At 41.9% G+C, this 27,500-nt stretch overlaps 1 protein-coding gene and 1 long non-coding RNA gene across 7 annotated transcripts in view; one reads left to right on the top strand and one right to left on the bottom strand.

Moving 5' to 3' along the window:
* Positions 1–10,656, bottom strand: part of fancl (FA complementation group L) — a 19,892-nt gene extending 9,236 nt beyond the window's left edge. The window contains exons 1-7 of one of the 3 annotated variants that reach the window (XM_048269990.1): positions 10,523–10,656; positions 10,227–10,331; positions 10,001–10,059; positions 9,614–9,674; positions 9,042–9,098; positions 5,089–5,186; positions 1,369–1,465 (exon numbers count right to left, since the gene is read on the bottom strand). In XM_048269990.1, the coding sequence (XP_048125947.1) occupies positions 1,369–1,465; positions 5,089–5,186; positions 9,042–9,098; positions 9,614–9,674; positions 10,001–10,059; positions 10,227–10,316 (462 nt within the window). In that variant the 5' untranslated portion in view covers positions 10,317–10,331; positions 10,523–10,656. Of the gene's footprint in view, positions 1–1,368; positions 1,466–5,088; positions 5,187–9,041; positions 9,099–9,613; positions 9,675–10,000; positions 10,060–10,226 lie in introns of all 3 variants that reach the window. The other 2 variants (XM_048269992.1, XM_048269991.1) reach the window with 2 other exon arrangements.
* A 1,358-nt stretch (positions 10,657–12,014) lies between these two features.
* LOC125311702 overlaps positions 12,015–27,500 on the top strand; it is a 179,144-nt gene continuing 163,658 nt past the window's right edge. For 3 of the 4 annotated variants that reach the window (XR_007196513.1, XR_007196512.1, XR_007196514.1), the window contains exons 1-2: positions 12,015–12,100; positions 17,840–18,028. This is a non-coding gene — a long non-coding RNA (uncharacterized LOC125311702). The other variant, XR_007196515.1, reaches the window with a different exon arrangement.

Raw genomic sequence — 27,500 nt, 5'->3', positions numbered from 1 at the left:
TAACCCTTAATGATACATTTTTGACTTCTGGAAATTCTTTTCTTTTTTGCCCATGAGACCATAATGCTTACTATGCAAAAAAAAGTGAAGATAGCAAACATTTTTAACAAATCCTTTTCACATTATGAAACCACTGTTCTGACACAGTTCATCTTGACGAGGGCTGAAATAACGGATTTTACCCCATTCACAAACTGACTGGATACATTGCTGTATCACAGCTTCATCATTCCCACTGTGAGTCTGACCTGAAATCTCACATGCTGCCTGCGGCCCATATCTATTCCCACTGCATCGTCTCTAATCTCACCTGCACCCAACCTCACCGATTCTGACGGGCCCAACCCGGCAAACCACCCACCTGGCTGAGCTCTCGGTGGGTCGGCGCCGCCTGGCAAAGCCCCCAAGTTATAGGAGAAGTGTATGTGTGTTTGGTGTGTGTGTGTGTGTGTGTGTGTGTGTGTGTGTGTGTGTGTGTGTGTGTGCGTGTGTGTGTGTGTGTGTGTGTGTGTGTGTGTGTGTGTGTGTGGGGAGAGGGCTGGGGGGGCAGCAGATGTGCTACTGGGGCAGCCACACTATTTTTACCCCTCCCTTGCCACAGCAGGCCGTTTGGGCAGGTGGGCACAGGGGGGAATCCTTACGCCACGCTGAATCCCATCAGGACCCCGCACTGTGCCCACCTCGAAGTTGGCATCTCTGCTCCACACAGACACACACACACAGACACACATGCACAGACTCTCTCTCTCTCTTTCACACACACACACACACCTCTGATAACCATCCCACCCACACACGCAGCCCTCCACAGCTGACTTGGCTAACCTCGGCCTCGGCTCGGCCCAGTGGAGTGTGCTGTGACCTGGGTGCTCTACATGCTGCCGCGGGCCCGGGGCCCGGTTGGGCCACTCTCGCTCTCACTCCTCCGAGCTCCACCACGCTCTCTAATCGTGTTAGGCCACATCACACACACACACTACACGCTCACACTCCTTATCAGTACGCCCCCACTTCACGGGTGCCGCTGCGTATCAGACCGCGGCAAGCAGAAGCAAATCTCAACCTGGCATCTCCGAAAAAAAGAACATCTCACTACTGGGTCTTTTTCTCAGATGGGGGGGAGGGGATTCTGAAGTAACTGTGGTGCTGTATGTCACTCTGACCTTGTTCTTGTCTTGTCACCTTGCATATAAAGTTATTAGCAGTGCTACAATTCACATTTCAAACCAGTAGAAGACACACAACCTGGTCTTTTTGTGATTGACTGTGAGCCCTACGATTAATTCAAAAGACAGATGTCTTTACCCTATTTCATCAGGTCTTCATACAATGCAACAGCCAAATACTGGTAAATAGTGGGTGAGTCACCTTGGGCTTGAGCTTGACTGTAAGGATGTGTTTACGGCCAGCGGAGTCCTCTCCTTGCAGTTTCAGTGTGCGGAACTCGGAGTCAATGAACAGCAGCCTGGGGAGGGGGAGCGAGAGGGACACAGAGACAGAGAAAGAGAGAGAGGGAGAGAGAGAGAGAGAGAGAGAGAGAGAGAGAGAGAGAGAGAGAGAGAGAGAGAGAGAGAGAGAGAGAGAGAGAGAGAGTAAGAGAGGGAGACAGCGAGACAGGCAGGGAGATGGATCAATACCAACACATACTACCCTCTACCATCTCCAAGTGCCACACAAGGGCAATCGAGACACACATACAGTAGGATTACTTGCATAAAGAAAAACTAAAGCCTTGTCATTTAAGAGCACATAGTGCATCTGACTGAAGAAGAAGAATTATTACAAGTGAAATACTATTATTGAAAGGTCAAATTCTTAACTTCTTGAGCACAGACATGAGAAAAACACTTACAACTTTTACAGTCTTCTTCATGTTTCATCTTTTCCCCTCACTTATGTCCAGGACATTTTGACAGAGTATGTGTAACTTTCCTAAACCATTTGCTTAAATAGCTCAGCCTGGCACTGACAAATAATGCACAGGGTAGCTTTTTGAGTAATGTTGCTGTGCAGAGCTGTATTTTAGTGCTGTGTCCATGCACGTTCCCATTAATATTGGGCAAGAATTCTTTATCTGGAGATTTTTAATCATCAGTGGTCAACATTTCGCAAGCGTCCAATCACAAGACTAGAAACAGGTCATGTGATTGCCTGGCAATGACAGCTTTACAGACCTGTAAACTCTGAACAGAGATCCTCTACAACCTGACAGGCAGGGCAGCCCACACATATCTCACCACCTACAGTGGATAGTAATCTATGATGGATAGTAATCTAAACACCACCATATATAGGCTCAGTCTTGCAGAATCACCATCATGTGGTTTGAATCTGAGGTTTACATATCACAAATGTAATAACCTGATCAAGTCAGCATCTCACCACTCCTCTCTCTCTCTCTCTCCATCACACACACACACACACACACACCCTTGGCAAAGCGGGACAGCTACCTCTCTCCTTGAGCCCTCTTATGATTTACGTCTCCTAATGCTCGCGTGTTCTTTCAGACACGGCTGTATTTCTGCTGTTTATTTACGAGTCGTCGTGTGCACGGCACGTCGTGGTCAGCAGCGCGCGCACACACACACACACACACACACACATAGCTGCTTGGCAACGCGGTGCACCGGGTGTTTGCTGTCACACTGCACTTACGCGCACATAAAACTCCCTGACACGGGCGCCCAACACAGCTCAGCACTTCTCAACACCTTTTAATGATTCATACTGAAATAGATATGCTCTCACTCACTTGCCCGCTTGCTCACTCGCCCACTCAAGTCACTCACTCAAGCAAGCTGGCTTGTTCCCTCTACCTAGCACTTCCCTCCCTCTATCCATCCCTCCATCTCTCCCTCCCTCCCTCCCTTCCTCTCTCTCAAGCTGATTTGCTCCCTCGACTTACCTCCTCCTCTCCTTCCAGCCCACTGACTTGCTCATTCGTTCACTCTCTCACTGGCTCAGCTGTGTTCGTCCTCACTCCCTACCTTTCTGTCACTCACTCACTCAGTCAGTCACTCACTCGAGCTGGCTTGTTTTCTGTTTCCCTCATCACCCTAATCATCTGTTCAGTCTCACTTCACTTGCTCAATCACACTATTACACACACATACACACACACACACTATTACACTCAATCTCACACACACACACACACACACTCTCTCACACACACACACACACACACACACACACACACACACACACACACACACACACACACACACACACACACACACACACACACACACACAGCCTTGAACCCTGTGTTATGCTTCTCTCCGCTCTCCAAACTCCCACTCATTCTTCATCCAGCTCTAGTTAGGTCTCCAGCATGTTCCATCGTTCTTCAAGCCATAATAAAGCAACAATGGATACAACCGAATTACCCAAAAATAAAAAAATAATAAAAAAATAATAATAAAAAAACATAATTGCATTACACTACACCAAAAGAATTAGAGCACAGATCCTCATCGTTTCCACTGGGCCAGCACTTCTCTTTCCTTGAGCTTGAATGCCATCTCTCTGTTCTGCATTCTGTATTCTGACGGGATCCCATGCAACAGTATCAAGCCATGCTGGCATTCACTCCAGATGATTGAAACAGCTTGACAGCTTGATGTCGTGCTGGGAGGATTGATGAGAGCATTACATTTGCAACTACAAAATCAGCACTGCTTATAAATGGAAGAGAGAACATTTGGCATGTGTTTGTGCGCGTTCTATGTGTGAGTGTGTGTGTCTACACGTGCTGGCGTGTGTGTGTGTACAAACAGGACACAGATGAAAGTACAATACAGAAATATGATGCGAAAACCATAAAAAATATATCAAAATTAAGCACTAATGTGGTGATGGCATCCTTGCTGTGTTTTGTTTTTACAAGATATATTAAAGGAGAAGAAAAAAATAGCTAATGTTATTTGGCACTTGCAGATGCCAAAAGGGTTTATGTGCTTTGAAATACAAATGTTGAGATGGAGAAAGGTGATAGCCAATGGCACAGCATTCCTGTGGTCATTATCCTGGCAGGGTGTTAAAAGAGAACAGAGGGGGTCACTGTCACCTCTCCCTCGTCCATCAAAAAAAGGTGATACAGCCTCACAACAGAACACTCCGCGTGACGCTCATCAAAGAGCTCATTCTGACACGCCTAGCGAGTCAGGAGAACGCGCTCCTTACGATGACATTCTCAGGCTTCGCTTTTTGCCCTACCGCGGCCCTACCACCGGACAAGAAGAGTCCGTGCATGTGCTCGATAATCTGTAATTTTGCTTAATGTCTGACACTTTGCTACTATTTTAGGGCTGAGTGAGAGGGAAAGCAAGAGAAAAAAAAAGACTTGACCCCTCGTGTCCTCTGTAATTAACACCGGACGTGACATCTTCAAGGCAACTGAAACTCATTAAAATGACCAGGTTCCGCGGCAGTTTCCCTTACCTTAACCAATCACAGCCTGGGATTATGTCAAACTTGAGGCTATTAACACTGATACCAATTAAGAATCTTAATTAATCTCAAGTGCATTTAGAGATAGAACGCCGGCATAATGCTTCTGACCGCAATTCAAACATGGAAAAGCCTTCACCTTGTTTTTTTTCCACCCGAACTTCAAAATTCTCCCATTAAACTTGAGAGTGGGTCTGCAATTAGAACAATTTGCATTTGCTAATATCATAATTATATCTCTGGCCATTAATAGAGAGTGGAAAAATGAGAAGGCTGCTGAAATCCTGACCAAATATATCACTGTCTGACAGAATCTGCATTAGTTCTCTCACTGTCACAAAGCAGAAGGTGAACTGTTGAATGAACCTGATTTAAACGTATATTTAATTAATAAAAAATAAATCAGCTGTCATACTGATTTATTAACACACCATTCCTGTGAAGAATTTGAGCTTAACGCCCATCTTTAAAGTAAACCGAATAAGGACATTAGAGATCAAACAAGATAGTGTCAATGAAATTAATTTACAGGTCATGATGCAGTTAGAGATAGCTGGCATTTCTATGGACTCACTGATGACAAGCTCCTAGGCAGCTGATGGTAAATGGAACAGCAGATGAAAGTTGACATACTTATCCCATCCCAGGCTCTGCATCTCTGTGATCAGCTGGGAATAGTACTGTGGAGGTGGTATGCTCTGACAGTCTGGTCTGCTCTTCATTGCCAACTCCTGTGCATGGAGAAATTGCTGTTTATAACAAAACCAGCGTTTATTTCTACTCCAAAGCAAAGCCATGCATTTCAGTGTTTCCCAGAGAATTGAATTCCATTTGTGGTGGTTGGTTTGCAGAATTGACTTGAATGCAACAGTTTTTAACAAATTAGCACAGCGTGATTATGATGCTAACCAGATTTAAGCACAATTTAGTAGGGCTGCAGCTATCGATTCTTTTTGTAATCGATTAATCTAGCACTTTATCGATCGATTAATCGGATATTTTTTTTTTTGTTGCATTTTTAAACAACCAAAACAAATAATGCATAACGAAAATGACATGGTTGTAAAATGATCAAGCAATTGGCACAGAGGTATTTATTCTAACTCCAACATTTGGCTCCAAAACTAAGCCCATTTATTGCAATTTACCCATTTAGTGTTTATAAGTGCCAGTGCCAACAATTAAATAATGTTCAAAATGCTCTCTGTAAAATTGCAGCCTCTTGTGCATGACTTAGCTGGGCGAACAAAGCTGTCCATACTATGCTGTGAAGTGCTGGGAGGGAGAAGAGGGAAAGCAATTTAATGTATTAATATGCACAACAAGTTTCATGCTGTAATCTAGACTTGACATCAAAGTAAATATCTGTTTTATGTAGATTTCTACACCTGCAGCATTTACCATTAGGCTACTAACAAATAATGTTACCATTAGGCTACTAAAAAATAGCCTACCATTAGGCTACTAACAAATAATTTTACCATTAGGCTACTAAAAAATAATTTCTGGGGTGAGCCTATTTGCTATGGTAACCCAGCAACGTGTGCGTATAACCCAGCATGCATGTGCATATAAAAATTGGTTCTTTTTTAGGCATACTGTCTTGCAAATGAACGTGAATAAGTTTACTACTTAAAAACATAAAAAGCTAAACATTATATCACGACATCGCTACAAATACAGTATGTGATTAAAATCAGCCAACATCAATGTAGGCTATAGGCTACCTAGATAGATGATAGATAGGCTAGATAGATTGATAGATTAGCCTACTTTATTGAGGCTTGGTGAAACAGCATGGAGTGCACGTTTTCGGTTCAGATGCTTGTTCTTTTCCTTTTTTGAGTATGTAATAGAGATGCACCGATATGGAATTTTGATAACGATAACCGATATTTATTGGTTTGTTGTGGCCGATACCGATACGATAACCGATAATATTACTCTTGAAAAAAAATTGTGAAAAGTGATTTGGGATTTGCATTTAGTAAGTATAATTTTATTGCAGTAATTTTACCTACCACCAAATGATGGACAGAACTCATAATAGTCCTCAATAGTACAGCAGTCAACATAACCAGTGTTTCCCCTACAATGTATTCATCAGCGGCGCAGCGCCGCTGCTGGAATTCAAGCACCACTGCAAAAAGAGTTGCCTAATTAAAAAAAAATAGAAGCAAGTGAACTTCAGGAACAGCTGCCGTTCGTTCAGGTTTCATGTCAACAAATAATAGTAGGCTAACGTTGAAGGCGCAGTCAGGGATTCCACAGGAGATCACGCTTGTTTGTGTTTATGTTTAAGTTTATTAGCAGATGCAATTTTGTGCAAAAAAACGTAGCCTACATTATGTTAACCAAGGAACCAAATTAAACACGCCAGCCCGAGATAGCTAGCTCGCCCCTACCTTCAGTAGCCTATTCCCAGATAAATTCCACGCATTGTTTCGTTTTTGTTTGTGATACAGGCAATGCTTTCAAGCCCTGTGTTGCTAACATACCTAGGCTGTGAAACTAAGGTCTAGCTAGCTAGCCTATTGGCGGGTTTAATTGAATTTGAGTAATAGGATACGCAAGCATTTTACATCTGAGATAGTTTGTAATTCCTGTAGAGCTCATCAAAATTATAGATATGATACAAGACACTTATCTGCTATAATCCAAGTGAATTTTCTTCGAATTTTTGACCATTTATTTTACCAAATGACATGGGAAACATAATTAATTTTATCCACATATTCTTATGCACCATGCACAACAACGCTACTAAGTTAGCTTAAAACCGTGAGAATCAAGCCAGCCACGGGCCGTCCACGGCATTAAAGTGACAGGCACTCAATTCGACTTGCACAGCACCAATACAGTGTAATGGCATGAAAGAGAAGTCTATATAGTTTATAGTGCTGTGCAAAAGTTAAGACACCCATGCTGAAATTGACTAAAGGGAGGAATAACAACATATTTTGCCTTTTGTCTTAATGCCTTAATTAAAAAAGAAATAGGACATCAATTATTTTAATGCATCATGTATAAATAAATAAATACATTATATATAAACGTCTTAACTTATGCACAGCACTGTATATTCTAAATAGTAAAAGTTTGTACAGTGGCCTACAGTGTACAGTTGTACAGTGGCTAATACTAATAATGCAAATGAAAAAGGTGAAAGAAAAACATAAATAATCCTGTTCAAGTACTGCAAGAATCATGCTTGTGTTGATGGTTATGCCATAATTTGTAACTCAATCTGTCCATTTCTTTCACAAAATCCACCAGAAGTCACAATTTAAGGAGTCATTTTTTATAACTCTTTTTTTTTTTTTTTTGGGGGCTTCCTACGATCAACAGCACCGCTGCTGGAAAAAATTCTAGGGGAAACACTGATAACAGTAGCCCTACAGTATGTGTGGCTCCTTTAAGTGAACCTGACATCAGTGAATTGTGAGTGAGTGGCTAGAGAGTGTGAATCGTTTTCATTTAGGACTAAACACTCATAAACGGCTCAGCTGGGAATAAGCTACACTAGTATAGCGACCAAATCAGAGTTTGTGAGGGAAACTTTAGTTTCCTTTGGTTTAGTTTCAACTGCGGGTAACTGAATAATGCTGCAACTCCTCAGACTGTATCTTATGTCCGTCTACTCTGTTGCGCACAACCTGCTGCAGCAGAAATGAAAGGGGTTAGCCCCGAAGGTTTTAATAAGTTATTATTATGACCTGTCTGGAACTGAAGCAGGAATGGTTAGCATATTTCTAGGTAATAATACAAAACCCAAGCTAAAGTAATGCAAATATAATACTAAAACACAACTCAGAACTAGGCCTAGCCTACTTATGTACCTGTCCCACTAACGAGTTTGTTTATTTGTTTCCCCGACCAGTGCAGTAAAGTGCAAACACATCAGCACAAGACGACTCTAGATAGGGCTGAGCTCCGCTCTGGTAAGGTTAAATGGCGGAAAAAGTATAGCCAACCAAGCTCAAGTAGCTCAGTGTAGCCAGACGGACCTTACGTAGGCCTAAATTAGGACTTTAAAAAATATCGGCGCAAATTATCGGCCAGAATTCTGTTATCGGACCGATAATAATATTTTCATTTTTTCACTTATCGGCCAATAATATATCGGCCGCCGATATATCGTGCATCCCTAGTATGTAATGATCCCAAAACTTTACTTGAAAACTTTAGACATTCTCTACCATTTATGGACATCTTGACTCCGCCATCGCGCCAGCTAATTCAGAACATAGACATAATCTATGATTCAGAATGTATCACGATTCACACGCTAGTGGTGTGCTTCCCGAACAACGGTCTGTGTGGAACAATAAAATCCCTGCGCGTATAGTGCGCGTCATAGGAATTTAACGAGGCTTCGAGGCAGGGTTTTTGCCTCGAATAATTTTTGTAATCGAGTTATTCGAGTAACTCGATGAATCGTTTCAGCCCTACAATTTAGTACAACCTGGAAAATCATTGTGTGGTGGTCAATGTTGATATTGTGGTGGGCCGCACACCACAAGTTGACCTAACTTTATGAATAAAAGCATACGGTCACTGGGAAAAATAGAAAACAGTGTTCTTACCAATACAGTTTTCAGCTCCAAAATGAAACTGACCAAATCAGGGGCGTGATGCAACCTCTGGAACAGACAGAGGACAACATGTAAAAAAAAAAAGAAAGAAAAAAAAAAGGCCAATTTTACAGGCAATTAAGAGTGGCATGGCGTGTTTTTTGTAAGCAAGACCAAATAGCCCTTGAATCAAACTAAACGTCAGCATTTTGATTAATGCAGGTGGCCATCGGAGTTAATTATTAATAATCTTTCATGTGCATTAAAATAATGAACTTTAAAGCCCTGGGTAAAATATAAATCTAGTAGCAATACCCTGAAGGGATAGGTAACAAACAACAAAAGAAAAAAATCAAAGAGATGTTAATTAAGCCATAGGGAGGGAAAATAATAATAAAACTATAAATAATGAAAAGCATCGGTGAACCTGCTGGAGAAATCACAGCGGCCAATTCTGAGAGAGACAATCTGGCCTATTTGGAATGGATTATTAAGAAAAAGTTGCATTAGAATAAACAAACAAAGAAAAGTTTAACCTAGTGCTGCATGTCATTTCAAACACTATAGTCTACACTGTAATGTACCTGTTTCAAAATGTGTTGGTATCCACTCAGCAGCCTTTTAAGTTGCCAGCAGCAGTGAAGTCTGTAAAATGTCAGTGAGGTTGAGTAGTCAATGCACAATTAATAAAAGAGGACATTTAAATGCTCCGTGTGGAATCTTAATGGCTGAAATGTGTCAGTTAAAATCTGTCCCTTTCCCCCTTCAAGTTCATTCTGCACCAACACTGAAGTACAGTAGGAACTACACGTATATTTGCTGTACTTATACTTTCTTATACTATTATACTAAACTGAAGTAATGACAGTACAGTTGATTAATGCAAATCACTGCATATTAGAAATTATCCTATGAATTATATGGAATACTCAGCGCAAGCAACTTGGAATAGCACAAAACACACTGCATACTTTGCCTGTTTGAGTTGATGACCTGGTGGAAGTAATATTCTTATCCTGAAATCTCTGTCCTGGGTAAAAAAAAAAACGACTTGTTTCAGTTAACAGTCTGATGATCATGATTATATTTAATGGCACTGATTTACGTTCTAACATTTCCATGTATGCACGCAAGTCACTGTGCATACAGTAGGAAGCTGACACATCATTGAAAGAAGTTGACAGCTACAGTACAAACCTGCACAGTGATGAAGCCATCATACACAGTTTTCTCCTTGTTGAGAGGCAGTAACAACGGATTCTCTGCCATTATCTGACTGTCCACCATTAGTGTGTAAAGTTACTTAAATGCAGTATTATAAGATACAATGTTAGATACGAGGCAACAAAGTATAGCCAAACTGTTGGTAAGTTTGAGTTATCTGACAAGCTAGCTAGCATCTAATGTTAGTGTGCTAAGTTAGCTGCCTTTCCTGCATGGTATAAGAGACCTGCATAAGGCACTTCCGCTTTAACAATTCGTAAAACACTTACTGCATTCTTTTTTTTATCACATAACGCAGAGGTCTGAATAATGTCCACTTTTATGTTACAACTCTGTTACGCTGGCTAACCAGTCTGCACTGCCTGTGTTGTTACTTCATTCTTCCGCCTGTGCAGTGCGCGCATTCCCGCTGAAGTTTCGACTGTGAGCTACAGTACGTACGTCAGTAAAACGTCATGTCCTTGTCTTTTAGCCTACTTTGAAATTGTAGGCTAGGTACAATCTATGGGTACAATATTGGGAAACAATTCAGTGCAGCCATTATAACCTACATAGTTACAAATACAAACATTATGTCGAGTTTACTAAATAATACTTGTAAATATATATGATTAATACCGATTGAGGATCTACTTTGACTTTTCCGTCTACTCTGACTTTTTTTTTTTTTTTTTTTTAACCAGAAGTAGGCTAGCCCAGGCCTAACATCAAATGATCCTGCATTTCAAATTGCAGTAAGTTGAAATTGCCTTTGTTTTGTAAAATGTGCTGACAATTTTGAAACAATTACAAATACATGGTGAACATTTTTTGTATTGTTCTTATTTTAGCTTAATGTTACAGTTTGTGAGCACATTTGGAGCACACAGAAATAGAGAATGGTGTTTTGGTAACCTTCATGATTTCTGAAAGTCATGAGCTGAAAAGGCATCTTAATTTCTTTCTCTTGATTCATAGTATTTATAATGATGTCTGTAATAACACTGATGTAGCCCATTAGTAGGCTAGCCTGTTTTGGGCTGCTTGCAGCCTGGCTTGTTGACATGATGAGAACACATTGTTCAGCTGCAGACGTTTCCATCATCATGAATGTTTTCCAGTTGAAGGTTATTGTAGGTGGTTTAAACTGACTAAAGGCTACAGGTTTCAGAGTAGGCTACTACTGAGTAGGCTATCAGTATGCCCTCTGTGTTGGATATGGTGTTATGATGTCTCTCTCTCTCTCTCTCTCTCTCTGTGTGTGTGTGTGTGTGTGTGTGTGTGTGTGTGGTACAAAATAATGCTACAATTATTTTTGTCAATATCACATTGCTGAGTTGTATTATAATGGAATCAAACAGCCAATAATGAGGCTTTCTTCTCTGTATCAATTTACATACACTTTGTCACATTTTGCTTAGGTAATGCAGCAAAAGTCTTTGTTCTGTTGCTGTTTGTAATTGCAAATGAAAACATCAATCTAATTAAAGCATGTGTGTTGTGAATGCCACCTTATTGCTTATTGCAAAGAAAAATGCTTATGCATTCAGCTTTGTTGCAGAGCTCCCTTTAAGCAAATATTTGCCAAGACAGCCACAAGGACTGTATTGGAGTTTGTGATAATATATTGCTTGTAAGGAGCGTGTCAACTGTGCATGCTACACATTGTGTCTGGAGAGATTGATGTTTTGTCATCCACCTGCTTCAAAGCAGTAAAGCCAGCAGCTGCAAAGGCAAACCTACCCGGCTTCAAAAAATCCAAACAAAGAAATCTTAGTGGGCTGTTTACATATCCGTGTGGAGGTATATCAGGGCTCGTGCTGATGCGATGCAAGGATGCCTGAAAGCTTTCAGTCCCTGCGCACTGGGTGAGTGTTAAATGCCTTTTTTGTCTGCAGCAGAGAGGAACAATTTAAGGCGATTTTGTTCTGGCTCTGGTTTTTACGAATGAGAGGGAGATGAGACCGGCAGCCCCATGTGTGGAGAAAAAGGTCTGTCCCTGCTGTATGCAGATGGTTGCGGCCACGAACAGGGGCTAGTAACATTTTTTTTTTTTTTAAATGAAAATCTGAAACAATTGTGTGCTGTAGAATAGCAGGGGTGCTGCTTTTCTTTCACTGCCATTCGTCTTGTGCTCTGGCTTCTTGCGCTCGCTCCACACCTTTGAGCTGAATGATCTATTGTGCATTGTTTATCGCTAGCCATGGTCACTTCTCTGGAATGCAATTGGCTGGAACTACGTCGTGTGGGTCTTGCTCCCTTTTTTCTCATCTCTCTCTCTCTCCCCCTCTCCCCCCTCGCTTGCTCTCTCACTCTCTCTCTCTCTCTCTCTCTCGCTCACTCTCTCGTTCAGATTCCTTTGAGGCGAGGCAAGAGCAGGGGTGTCCGGTTTAGCGCATCTCTCGTTTCCTCTCTCAGGCTTCCTTCACTATGCATGCATCTGAATAAGAATAGGATTGTATTGTTCTGCAGGAGTGGCGATGGAAATCTGAATCCGGTGCTTAATGAGTACTGGAAATAAGACCTTTTGCATTTTTTGGATATGTTTATATGGCTTTTCATATGAGGGACATAATGTGTTTCATATTCTGCTTATAGGCAAGGGAGCATTTCTGGGGCATTTCACTTCTATTATATTTCTCTGTATTGATTTTTAGCAGATGCATTTTATTATGTTTTTGAATGATGACATTTTTGATATTGCTTCTTAATTAAACTTGTATCCGGTTATATGATATGATCTGCATTTCTCAAATTAATGTTATTATCAAAAAATGCATGTAGGCTTTATTATATTATATTATATTATATTATATTATATTATATTATATTATATTACATGTATTGTATTATATCATATTATATTATATACAATGTATGTGTTTATATTTCTACTATAGTGTTTTAATATTTCAGCCAGTAGCTCTCTCTCTGACCCATTGTCCATGCTGGCCCACACAGTGATCCATGCTGAGTGGACCCTGCTCTTTGCATTAAGTTGGAGTTCAAGAGCCCGTAGCTTGCCATCAGTTGAGTGACTGGAGCAATGAGTCGGAGCAAACTCCGGAGCAGCGCTGACCAGGGAAGCGGTGCGTGTCAGCTATTTGGCCTGGCTCCTGCACTGGTGTTATTAGGGCCCCTGTTTTATGGAGCCACTCAGACGGCGCACGAGGCACAATATGTCAAAGGAAGTTAAAGCCGGTCCCAGGCTCTCACTCACTGTTCCCGCTCATTTAGCTTGTGTGCTCTGTGCTATGACATGACTGGGCAACGGGCCGGCCCGGCTCGCTGGAAGTCCACCATCGCTCGCCATTTCATCCGCCGCCAAATAGTTAAAAGATTATGCATTGTTTGGAGACGGGCTGCCAAGGGATGAAGAGCCGGGCCAAAAATTGTCAAAGCAAATAGACAGTCCAGCACTTAGTGGTCTGTGTCTGGTTTCACAGGATTTCAGCACTCTGTGTTGGCTAATTTGCACCGTAAGACTGGACAGGAGTTTGCAGTGTGCCTTATCAACACGCGCCTGTGGCTCCTCACACATTCACAGGTGTGAGTTTGACTGTAGTGCGGTGTTAGGTGGTACATTATGGGTAATTTGGCGTATCGCGCACCGGACCGAACTGCTTCCTCATGGAGGTGAAGCACTGAGTGCGAAGTCTTAGCCTGGATTACAGGACTTCAGAGATAGCTCTGAATCCAGCCTTCTGTCAGACACTGAATTGATCGGATTAGAAAGGGTGGATTCCATCCCTAAGGGGAAACCATGCAAGTTGTGTATAATTGACTTTTTTCCCCTCCCCCTGCACATCTTGTGGGCTTGGCTATTGCTGGCAAGAGGGGAATAACTCGGAGGGTAAATATCTGAGAGGACAGGGGCTTGATCAGACTGGTGGAGGCTTAGGAAGAGATCAATATCTGCACTGTTGAGTTTCAACAGCAGACCAAGTGAATAGCATAGAGACCAAAGTGTGTGTGTGTGTGTGTGTGTGTGTGTGTGAGAGAGAGAGAGAGAGAGAGAGAGAGAGAGAGAGAGAGAGAGAGAGAGAGAGAGAGAGAGAGAGAGAGAGAGAGAGAGAGAGAGAGAGAGAGAGAGCAGTGCAGTTGTAATGCCTGACCCATAGATCAAGTTGGGTCTAAGAGACTTTCACACACAGGTGTCATGCCAGGTGGAAGGTCTTGTTTTGTGTCGAATTATATTTTCATCTCTCCCTGCTTGCTGCATCAGAGAGGAATAATGAGAGTGTTCCCAGTTCCCATCTGACTATCATGCAAATCATTGGAAGTATCAGTTCAGATATGGCACTCAAAGTAAATGTAAGCTAAACGTTAGTCCCACAGGTAACATACATACCACATGTACAAGTGTGTAAGTTCAGATAGCTGGTCACAGGTCGCAACATATCCATGTATAGTATTTGTATATCTTGCTCAATAGTATATATCCACGTCTATTTTTCTATTTACCCTACTAACTAACTGCCCTCGACTTTTCCCCTGCAACAACATTGGGAAAGTTTTCTTGCGTTCTTTTCATATTTCATCATGACCTGAAGTGCCACCTCAACACACTACCCACCAAAAAGCAATATGTTGACCTGATGCTCTAAAACAGCTGTTTAGCACACTAACATATTAACTGTGGATGCTTTCAGAATGTATCTCTAGGCATTAAACTGATTTGATAATTAACATGTTCACCATAAATAAATATAAAAGCTGTTGGGAGGAGGGTGAAAAGGTCACACATAATTATACTGTGAGGTAAACTATTTATGAATTTGACCTAAAGACTTAATTATCATCACAACCCAGATGCTCCTCACCTCTACCTCGTACAGTTGCAGCATCCCACATGTTTGTCAAGTTCTTTGGCAGGGTCCAACAAACAAACATAAAATAAAGTTCTACCACTAATTTGTACACCGTATAACTGAAATGAATGTACTAGAGAAAAAATAATGTATTTTATGTATGTAGTATGTGTACTTTTATGTGAAATGTTATTATTATTATTATTATTATTATTATTATTATTATTATTATTATTATTATTGCTGATGTTGCTGATGTTCTTTGGTCATGGATTTTAGGACATAAATATGTGAATATGATTTATGAAGGCTGCTGAAGATCAACCTCATTCATTAGGTTACTTGCTGGAAGCTTGAGAGAATGGTCTGACGCACTGAAAAAGAAGTTAAGCCCTCTCTCCTCAAGGCAGAATTGATGACTAAAACCTGAATGACTGCACCAAACTCTGCAACTGGCCAGGAGAGAGAGAAAAAACACAAACAAACTCCTCAGCCTGGAGAGAGGAGAGGGAGGGGTGGGCTGGAGAAAAAAAAAACATATTTAAAAATCATTATTAATTTAATGAACCCATTTCATTTTCAATAACTGCTTGTTATACTGGGCCTCCATGAAATATTGCAATTCTCCACATAACCATCTGCAGAAACGGTGGACCTTTACCGTTTTGGCAAAGAATTAGGTTGAGCTTAATGGATCAATTCTTTTATTATTAAAGCCAGTCTCGGTGGTGCAAAGAAATACATTCAGCATTGATCTCTTTCCAACCTTTTATTGCCATTACTCCACTGGCTGTTCAAACTTACCAGATATGCTCACAAGAATAAAGATTTCACAAAGTGACTCAGGTATAAATAACCTCATTCAGAGCACAGTGTGTTTTCTATGAGCCAGACTACACAAAAAGTAAACAAACTGGCCAGTGCAAAACTCTTGAGTTTTCTAACAAGCTCGGCAAAATCGTAACATAAGGATGCCACCCTAAGTAATTAAAACGGTCAACTCAGCCAATGCTTTGATACCTTCCAGAAGTATGTTTTTTTTGTTCTCCTCAAAAAAATCTTTTCATGGTGTGTGTGTGTGTGTGTGTGTTAAATCAAGAGGCATTCATGCAGTCTGGAGAAGACCGATCTGTTGTAAATTGTGTGCATGCATGCCTTGCATTTTGATTTGGACTGGGAAAAGTTTATTTAATTCCTCCAACCTTATTTTGGGAGTTTGTCTCCTTTTAATTTTCGGCAGCGATAAGAGGATAAGAATTCATTTTGCGCTGTGGGCCTCTGATTAAGCCTTAATGGCTCTGACATTTTACACATTTTTAATGAAGCCTCGATGTAGATGATGTTCGTCTGTCTGGTTCAGATTTGTTCTACTCGGACTACACTGTAGAATAAGTGAACTGGTAAAATGTTATTTCCTGACTTTGTTCAAATTCGCTCTGCGAATATGTGAAAGTTACTTTTTGACTTCATATGTCACCATGTGCTCAGGGTCTGTTGAGGCAATGATCATTGTCAGTGCTTGCTATATACAAATGAGTAAAACAGAAGTTGAATTTGCTCTAATGATGTGTGCATCCATTTGATATTCGACAAAACGTCTAGTATCTGATTTATGCATTTCTTTATTTCACAGTAGATGGGCTTTGCTGCATCACTTGGTGAATTTGCACTTAAAAGGCAGAGGTTTTTGATGCTTAGTCTGTGCTTGAACAAAAAGCAGTCCGCTTTGGATAACCTAGCTCAGAACATTTAAGGCAGCCCATATTGACCAAGCGAGTAAAACTGGACCCAACAGTTCAGCGTGTAATGATCGCCACTCACTCAGAGGCCTCGCGGGCCCTACCCTCAGGGCCCCCGGTCGATCGGCCATCAATAGCTTTTTATTAAAATTGTTTGCAAGAAAATCAAAATCTATATTGTTTTCGTTGAAGGGGAGTGTGTGACATATTTAATTTATATATATAAATGCAATGGGCAAATGAACACGGTGAATTATTGGCTGATAGGCATGATAGAATTAGTGAGCCCTGCCTCCACTGCTCCAGCGTCTATTGGACTTCAGATTGATTTCCATAAGAGATGCTTTTGTGATTATCTTATTTCCCCCCTCCATCCCAACACAGGTGAATTAACTATCATATTACCCTCCTATTAAGGCGAAATTAATAACATGAGTAATTATTATACTTATGATGGTCTAATGGTATGCTGTTAGGTCCCTATTGATTGTGCTGTGATGCATTTTGAGAAAATACCAGGGGAGGATTGCTTATCGCTAATCTTTGCCTGTGTGTGTGTGTGTGTGTGTGTGTGTGTGTGTGTGTGTTGCCTCATGCTATGCACAGGAATGGTATAGGCCATGAAATAACATCTGTGATTTTGTTTGTTTGTTTTGTTTTCTTGGGAGAACAGCTTAGAACCCATGCACCCCACCATCCCCACCCCCACCCCCTTGGCTGGTGTAACAGCAAAAACCTGTCACCATCCTGGCCTCTCTTCCTGGCTGCCTTCTCCTCTCTCCTCCAGCCCCCTCTGCATTGTTCCGTGCTTAAATAAGATCACTAATCCGCCTCAATGATAGACTATTAGACATATAATGGAATTTGAGAACGCGTCCTTATTTAGACCTGTCACTCTGCCGGTATTTGAAAATAAACTGCCCACCTCTCTCTTCACTGTGAGTGAAGAAAAAGTCGAGGGGGGGGGGGATAACAGAAGGCAAACAGATAGGTGTAGAAAACACAGAGGGATATGTGGTGTCTTACAATCCCTCGGTTTTACGTCTTATCTCCACAGACGCAAGGGAAATGAAAGTGCCGCGACGGAGAGCCCTGCCACGCGTCGGGGACGACAACACTGCAACTGAGCTCGGGGATGGAGGGAGAGAGAGAGAGAGAGAGACAGGCTCCTGCGTGCTCCTGCTCAAATGACCCGCTGGTCCTGCAAGACAAAAAAAGAGACAGACAGACAGAGTGAGAGAGAAAGGTGAGCATGCAGAACTGTGGAATGTATTACAGTGATACAAAAATGATGACTGGCATCAAATAATCAGTTTATTAGTGGTGACCATTATTTTTCCTTTTTTCTTTTTTTGTTTGGCGGTGGGACATACAGTATGGGGTTTGGGGTTGGTGTTGGGGGGTGGGGTTAGGCCACGGATCTTGTAGTCATCAGGGACTGCATGCTGTGAATGTGCTCTGTTCCTTAGACTCACCTGGGCGAGCCTTCTGCTCATTTCTGAGTTGCTGGGTGTTCTGAGTGTTGTGTTTTGCCTGCCTCTGGTTGGTTGCGTGTCGTGGTGCGCGTGTCTCTTCCGCTACACTTACAAGTGCCAAGGGCAGAGCCCCTTCCAAGCAGCTCTTGCTGTATTGATTGACTCTCTGCTTGAATACCATATCCAAACACTTGGGAAGATAAATAATGTGTTTTCACAACAGTAAAGCCTGAAAGTACTGGAACCTTCTTTTTTTCCACCATGTATTTTTGGATCAATTCTCTCATTTTTTTTCCACCTGTGTTTTCCCTTCTTATTTTTTTAACATCTTTTCCCTTAATGTGTCAAAATCAAAATATTACAAATGCAGACATGCTTGTAGTCACACATGCCTGCCAAAAGAGGGCAACATGATTTCAGAATTCCTCAGTGTATGCATGTATGATGACAGGAGTGGGATGGGGGGTTAAGCATGTAACAGTAACAATAATTTACATTAACGTTTGGAATGGCTTTTCCTGCTATGGCAAGCTGGAGGGCCAAAGCCATCCCCACTCTGACTAAAAAAAAAAAAGGGGGTGTTGTCACTCGCGTGAGATATTCCAAAAAGGCGGGAATGAAGTTCCTCCCGGTCACCGTGTCATCGTGAAAGATTCTGGATGTTGACTGGAAAACAATAGGAAGAATGAATTGTGCCTCTCTCTTTCTTGAAGAAACTCTATGATCTTCAGCTGGGATGATTTTTAAAATCCACTTCTCAAGCAATATGCATTTGCATCAAGCCAATTTGGTTTCACTTATTGTGTTTTTTAATCTCTTTTTTTTAGTAATGTACAAGGCATGTAATGGTTTCATGGAATTGCTGTGATTCCACAATTTCAGGATTTATTTACTCTTCTTGGAGTTAGTGAGCATTTTTTATATTCCCAGGATCATATTCACACAATAACTATTTTTTTCCATTTTTAAAATGATATGCTGCTCTCTTCCTCCAACTGCGGGAGAAGATTAGGACACACTCTGTGTGTTAGTGAGAGAAGAGACAGAGAGGGCTCCTGTTGGATCCTCTCCTGCTGTAGCGGCATTTGCTCCACTGTGCGTCTGTAGAGAAGCTTAGTGGCATGTGCCACTGTCTTTGTCCCCTTTCCGAGGGCCTGTAGGAGGCCTCAGGGTCAGCCGCAGTTCCCAGTAACACCAGTAGAGGGAGACCTGTATAACTTGGGACCGCAGGTTCTGGCCGTGTGTGTGATCGCACACGACTGGGCAGAGGTGAAATTACTTTGGCGACTCATCCGAGCGGAGGATTTCTCGACTTGAACAGACGCTATTTCGCGAAATACAATTCTTTAAAATATGATGCATATTAATATGAAATCACTCGGAAAGTTGCTGTGATTTAAAAAGGGCAGTGAATGTTTTACCGCACAGGCACATGGAAAAATATTATCGCAGTTATGACTGGCTGTTATTGTTGTCGTTACTTTTACTTAGAACTAGTGGTAATGGTATTAGTGGCAGTTATTGCAGTTGGAAGTTTTTCTGATTCGCAGCATAAATTACTGCTTTTTTTTTCCTTGACTGTTTTTCCCCCTCATATTGTAAACGCCTGATACTCTTATCACTTCTGTCAGTTTCATTTCCATAACTGTAATACACATGTAGAACAATTCAATTAAGTCGGACATGCTGTACAATTAGAGTTTCCTGTTATGGAATTTAATGGTAAATTACTTGCATATTTGCCAGTCATTTGTGAGTGTGTGCTCAGTCCATTCCATTTGTCTGTGAAGGGTCTGCAGAGAAAATAACAGATGATGGCTTGGATCATCAGCACAGCAGACTTAGTCATTGTTCTAAGCACATTGGACATTGCAATGCCGTAGAATGCCACGGTAGTTTTGGCTGTAATTTGCTATCGTGGCATGTTCTGCTCCTATGCTTCCCACAACTTGCCCTTTACCCTTTTTTTATTTCAACAGTAACTGATGTGTGCATACCGTTACAAATGCATAGCATCAGCAACTATTTTTAGAATATTTATAAAAAAATGCAATAGCATCAGCAGCTATTTTTAGAATATTTGTTTGAATCAAAATCTATTTTCAAATCTTCATTAATAATATGCCAGAAATTAATTCAAGACATCCCCAGTGTGTTAAACCAAATATTAAACTTCAAAACAAACTCACCAGGAACAGAAAAAAATACATTTCTTGGAAGTTCTTGTTATCACCCAATTGTTTTCTTTGTAACTCAGTTAATATGGATTGCATTGTTATTGCGTAGATTTGCTGAAGTAGACATTTTGTGCTATGCTAAACAGCAACAAAGCAGAAGTGTGCCACACTTTTCACAGAACACAAAGCTAATTGATTATCACAAGCTTTGAACAGATCTGCAAACTGTTATCTTGTAGCAAATGAGTGTCCAACCATAATTCCCATCTGTAGTACTGTGGTATGCAAACTACCCAAACACTGGGTAACCACCAATGTATTCAGATACATGGTGGTTAATTACAGAATGTTTGTTTTCACCTGAATCATTTCATTTTCCAATACTTAACCACACTTGTTTTACGAAACCAAGTGTATGTACAGTAGCGGTATAGTGTGTACAGTACAGTATTTTCCTTTTGGAAAAGTACATTCTCATTTGCTCTGTGAATTATTCACCATTTAAACAGGGTCCTTTCTAAAATATATTGATTTTTTTCACATGTTTTTTTTTTTCTAAAATATATTTTTTTTTCACGTTTTTTTTTTTCATTCATGATCTTAATCCTAAAAAGGTTGGGAAATACTGGGGTGAATGATGTGTCTGATGTGTTTCCCTGTATAGTGTGTGTGTGTGTGTGGTATGTGTGTGTGTGTTTGTCTGAGTGAGTGTTTGTGTGTGTTTGTGTGTGTTGCTGTAGTCTCCCTATTCTCCATTTCTGCACAGCACAGCAATAGCCACTGTAGAGGACTGATCCAAATATGTGTCTAATCTGAGCTGGCAGAACATTCTATGCTTAATTTTAGGCATAATCATTGTGTGTGTGTGTGTGTGTGTGTGTGTGTGTGTGTGTGTGTGTGTGTGTGTGTGTTTGGGGATGAACCATGAGTGTGTAAGTGGGGTGGTAGTGGTGGTATGATATTTGAAAGAGCAAGTGAGAGATGAAGAGAAAGAGTGAGAGAGAGAAAGAGAGATAGAAAGAGAGAGAGAGTATGAGATGGTAGGAGAGAGAACTTGAAGGTGATTAGTTGTTCTGGAGAATCTTGGCCGAGAAGGCAGGAACACTAATCCTTGCTTTGGTTGGAGCCATTTTGCACAGTAGGTCCCTGATTCCGCCCCCTCTCAATTTTAAGACCCGTGTCAAGCTCAAGCTCCTCTCCTGCGCTCCGCTGTTCTCATTTCCCATGCCTTCTGGCGAGCCCTGCTATTTATAAGAAATCATTTTTCTTCTTGCTTTTATTTAATTCTTTCTCGACTTGTTTGATTTTCTGCCCTGGTTAGGAAGGTGGTCAGATGAGTGGCAGCCTTCCAGAGACCTCCTCCTCCTCCTCCACCCCCATCCCTCCCCCCCATCCTCCACCTCCTCCACCTCCTGCTCCTCTTCCACCGACCGCGCTGTGCTCAGCTGCCTGCTCGCATTCCCTTGCTCCCACAATCCTTTGCTCCGCTCTGTTCCAGACCCAGCTGTCTGGCTTTACTGCACCTGAGATGCTCCCTATCACCTACCGCCTCCCAAAATGCTACCTATCACCTACCGCCTCCCAAAATGCGCCTTCCTTCCTGTGCTCCCTCTCCGTCATTTATTTTGTTGGGTCTCTCTCACTCTCTCCTGACACACACACACACACACACACACACACACACACACACACACACACACACACACACACACACACACACGCACACACACACACACACACACAAATGCTTTAGACAGCTAACTCTCTACCTTGAACTTGGTTGGCTATACACGTTATTTTTAGTGTTTGTATTTGAGTGCTAGATCAACCTACTGATTTATTGTAGGCTGCACTGTGTGTTTGCGAGGGTTGCATTGTTTGTGCCCGCAGCCTTTGCCTCCACTGTCTGTGAAATAACTCTTGCACGTGTTTAATCAGCCTATTTGTGAAAATTAAAGTGAGCTACGAGGCTTTTACAGTGATTCACTGAGTGCACTGCAGCAGTGTTGGCTATGTCTTCATACTCAATAATCATTTTCAATAATCCTTTATTTCTGAGCTTAGCAAGAGTGCCCTTTTGATGGAGGGCTGTTTAAAAATGCAATTGCCCAAAAACATAAAAATAGATTTTTTTTTTTTCTCAATTGTTGGGAGAGTTTGAATACACTGCTTATAGCTTTCAGACCTTAAGCAGCGATAATGTATGTTGATGCTCCTGCACGCAGATGGTTTTTGCTGACGTGAGGTTATTTCATCTTGCAAAAGCGTCTCCATAACAACATGGCTTTTATTAATAGTTAGCCAAGCCTCTATTGAGATGAGTGATACCATACACAACCTTCAGCAGATTGTGATAACATGTGATTTTACAAATGATCTCTGTAAGACCATTTAGAAGGCCGACCATTCTCTGCCATGGCCTTCTTCAGCACAGCATTCCCAATCAAACTAGGCTGAGAAGGCCATGATCTCCATCGGTGTTCACTCAATGGTAAAATAGGGCCCAGTAAGGACCCGTAAAGAAACTTCACAACTACCTTTCTCTCTCTCTCTCTCTCTCTCTCTCTCTCTCTCTCTCTCTCTCTCTCTCTCTCTCTCTCTCTCTGTCACTCGCTCCCTCCTTCGCTTGCCCCCCCAACAGTCAGTAAAATTAATTTCCCTGACCTTTGAGTTTCCAGAGCGACGGGGCTCAAATTCCTTACTTTATTATTGGGTCGTTTTATTTTACTATAAAATATGTGCAACAGGATAACGAGGGCTGGGGGAATCTGCTTATTGATTTTTATTTCATGGCTAGAAATAATAATTAAGGCAGAACAAACCGGCACCTGGACGTTTGTGGCAGGCAGGGGCCATGAGAGCCTGACTGAAGTTTTAACTCAAACTCATGCAGCCCAGCCAAAACACGTGCTGATCATTCACCCCAAGAGCTCGTAGACGAGCACACTCACACACACACACACACACACACACACACACACACATACACGCTAGGGCTGCACGATATATCTAAAATCTATCGTTATCGCGATATCAACGCTTGCGATGGACATACCGCAAAGATTACTAAATTTTCGATAAATGTCGATAAATTTTCTGTGCCATGCACATTCCATACAGTCTATGGTGTATCCACATTCTGAATGTCAACATATTTTACCAAACCGATGCTGTCATGCTGCCCTAGAAGCCTGTCTTCTACCAGTTTAGGTGTGTGGTGTTTTAGGTGTTGAGGCGGGAGCTAATGTTGTGATGGCTGAAGATAGTGAGTTGAGCGAGGTAGGCTACACTTGGGTGAAGAGGAATTGGTGACTAAAAGGAAAAGCACGTCTGTTATATGGAAATATTTTGGTTTTATTAAGGATGACGTGTTACAAACACAGCGCCAAGTGTTAAAATAAACAATTTCTTTCATTATCGTTATAGAATCAGAAGATATCTGTCTTTCACTTCTATTTCATGATTTGCATTTAGCAAAAGCCCCAGACAGCAGCAGAGAGGTAATCAGGTTTTGTTATTTGTAAAAGTTGTTTAGCCTAGGCCTACTTCGTTGGACTGTGCGATAGCAGCCCCTTACTTTCACTTTCCACTGCACTCGTAGTCGGCATGCCGGTAGCCTAATAACGCAGCGTATGAGGATACAGGCTGGGCTACTTAAGATTTTAGATAGAGGGACCGCCGCGATATAGCTTAAGTAGCTTTTTTGCTAGGCCCAGCGAAGGCTGGCAATGTGGAATATTCCGCAGGTTTGTGCACAAGTGTTCAGATTGGCTGTCTATCCGTCTTTTACGAGGATTTTCTTAGAGCAGATCTTCCACACAACTTCAATAGCCTAGTCAGTAGATCTCTTAGCCGTCCACTTTCATCAGGCCATACTGTATATAACCTAGGCCACATAATATTTTATACTGTTTATGTAGAAAATTATACATTTATTTCTGTAATTATACATTTACCCCTACAGTCTATGCTTGTAGCAAGTAGAATGGAGAAAAACATTAAATATTTAATCGCAAGTTATATCGCAAGTTATATCGTTATCGCAGTACTCAACTAGATGTACCGCAGAGCGGTACAAAATATGACCGCCGCCCAGTCCAGCACATTGTTTCCCCAAAAATAAATCATGCTGAAAAGCATATATGATTCTAACTGTCTCACTATATTGCATTATCCACACTCAATTCTCACTGGTATCTGCTAGACAACAAGTACCAAAACATGAATAGTTCATAGATTTCACATGTAAAATTCATTTTATACAACGCCACCCCCATCTTGCCTGTTCATAATTTTGAGAAATTCTTGAATTGTGTGCATGTGTGCGTGTACATGTTTATGTTTATGTGTGTGTGTGTGTGTGTGTGTGTGTGTGTGTGTGTGTGTGTGTGTGTGTGTGTGTGTGTGTGTGTGTGTGTGTGTGCTTGTGTGTGTGCCTGAGTATGTGCCTGTGTTTGTGCATGTGCATGCATGCGTACAAATGTCTACTGTGTGAGTATGTGTCATACGTATGATTACTGTGAATGTACAGTATGTGTGTGCGTGTGTATCTGTTTATGTGTGCATATGGAATGGGTTAACATGACCCCTGGAGGCAAACAAACGGAAAAAATTGGTCATCCTAGGCCCTACGGTTCTCAAGATATTCACAGAAAACTCTGTTGGTGTACGGTCACTAAATGTACACATAAATTATTTTATTGTAAGGCCCCCCATGAACGAAAGTTCACGAAACTTGGCATGCATTCGGAGGGTGTCATAATGATCCTACACTTTCAATTTCGTGCAGTTTTGACCATGTCAGCCAGAGATATTGTGATGAAAACACCTCATTTTTTGCTTTTTCATTTTTAACTAGGTGGCGCTATACATGAAATGAGTGGTAATGGGATGGGTTGACATGGCCCCTTAAGACCAACAGACAAAAAAAGGTGGTCCTCCTAGGCCCTACGGGTCTCTAGATATTCACAGAAAACTGTCTCCGGCCACCTACAGGCCAGTTGGTGTATAGTAACACAAATTAATTTATTGTGTGGCCCCCCATGAACGGAATTCCACGAAACTTGGCGTGCATTCAGAGGGTGTCATAATGATCCTACACTTCCAATTTCGTGCAGTTTTGACTATGTTAGGTCACAGATACCTGAGATTACAACACCTAATTTTTACTTTTTTGTGTTTAACTAGGTGGCGCTATACATGAAATGAGTGGTTATGGAATGGGTTTAGATGGCCCCTTGAGATCAACATACAAAAAAAAGATGGTCCTCCTAAACCCAACAGTTCTATCCATTTGGGGTTACATGCCCACCAAGTTGGACATGCGAAAAAAAAAAAACAAATCTGACTAAACTTAGTTTCGCTGCGCGGCGGTCATAATAATGTTATCGCATATTGTATGTTTTCCTAATATCGTGCAGCCCTAATACACGCACACACACACACACACACACACACACACACACACGCACGCACGCACGCTAACAGACACATTGAGTATGCTCCATATGGCCTCGGAAATGGCCCCCTCAAATGGTACCACATGGAAGTGTTTCCAGTAAACAAGAATGTAAAGATGCATAGTCCCCCACCAACATGTGCACACACACACACACACACACACACACACACACACACACACACACACACACACACACACACACACACACACACACACACACACACACACACACACACACACACACACACACACCTACACACACACGCACACACACACACACACACACACACACACACACACACACACACACACACACACACACACACACCCCCTGCCAAGCTCCCAGTCTCTTTTGTCCTCTTCATAGGACCTCAAGCTGTGCACATTTACCTGGAGCTAAAACTCATGAACATCAAAACTGTCCTCACCAGATGCCTTGTATAACATGTCAAGCCTGGTTATTTATAGATCTCCGAGCTTCTGAAGTGGAGGCTGTTGTTCTCCGCAGCCAGTCAGAGTGATTGTAGTTCCTGCTCATTTGCATGTTCTCCCTTTCTGGTATGTAGCACATGGCTAGGTCACGGTGGCTAAGGAACAAACCCATGTTTTGTTTTGTGTTGTTTTCATACAAAAATATATCCGCTGCCATTCATACTGAATGCACATTGAACTGCACCGTCCTGCTCTCAGCCCGGCGACTCAAAAGAGACGGTGAAGTCAGAAAGGACTGCTCAGGGACTCGGTGTTCACCTCTGTGTCATCGCTAATGGCGAGGAATTGAATGATGTGCTCGACATCCCCCTCCTAGAAAGAAAGTTGCTCTTTCTGTGTTTTTTCCCCTCTCTCTCCTCTCCTTTCCTCTCCATTCCTTTCCACCTTTACTTTCTCTTTCTCTCCAAAAAGTGTTGCCTTTTAAAAAGCAAGCGCGCTGCCACCCGGTGTCCTTGCCAGGCCCGTCGCCATCAATCGCGGGCCGATGGGCACCACGGACAGCGGTCAGATTAATGAACTGAAACTTTTAGAGGTGCCAGTCGCCCTGACGTGTAGAAAAAAAAAAGAAAGCCTCCATCCACTGCCCCCCTTCTGCTAATGCAACTCGCCGACAGGAACAAGAGAGAGTGCTTGCCCGCCCTGACACGCTGATAGATATTGATACATATTTTAATGAATGCCCGGGCTGGATAGCGCCCTAAAACGGTGCTCTTATAATGCAGGCTGACAGTATATTTGTACTAATAACCCCCCTCTAAAAGTGGTAATAAAATAGTGGGTGCTCCACCACAGTGGCCGTGATTAATGTGGCTGGAGTAATTAAATTCCATTAGGCCTCGGTTCACCTGCCCACAGAGGAGGGTGCCAGGGCGGCGAGGAGACAGCCTGCCCAGGACCCAAAGACTAATGCTTTTCAAAGCTGTGCCCCCCCTAGTCCCCAAGAAGGATGCGCTAACCGAGGACATCTGCTCCCTGTTGATGGCTGAAGGTATTGATGCATTGGATCATTAAGGGATGGGTGGCGAGGGTGAGGATGGAGGTGTGTGTGTGTGTGTGTGTGTGTGTGTGTGTGTGTGTGTGTGTGTGTGTGTGTGTGTGTGTGTGTGGTGAATT

Source organism: Alosa alosa, chromosome 18, assembly GCF_017589495.1.
Source record: "Alosa alosa isolate M-15738 ecotype Scorff River chromosome 18, AALO_Geno_1.1, whole genome shotgun sequence".
Lineage (NCBI taxonomy): Eukaryota > Metazoa > Chordata > Actinopteri > Clupeiformes > Clupeidae > Alosa > Alosa alosa.
Note: the sequence above shows the minus strand (reverse complement) of the source record. Positions and strands in the feature narration are given on the sequence as shown.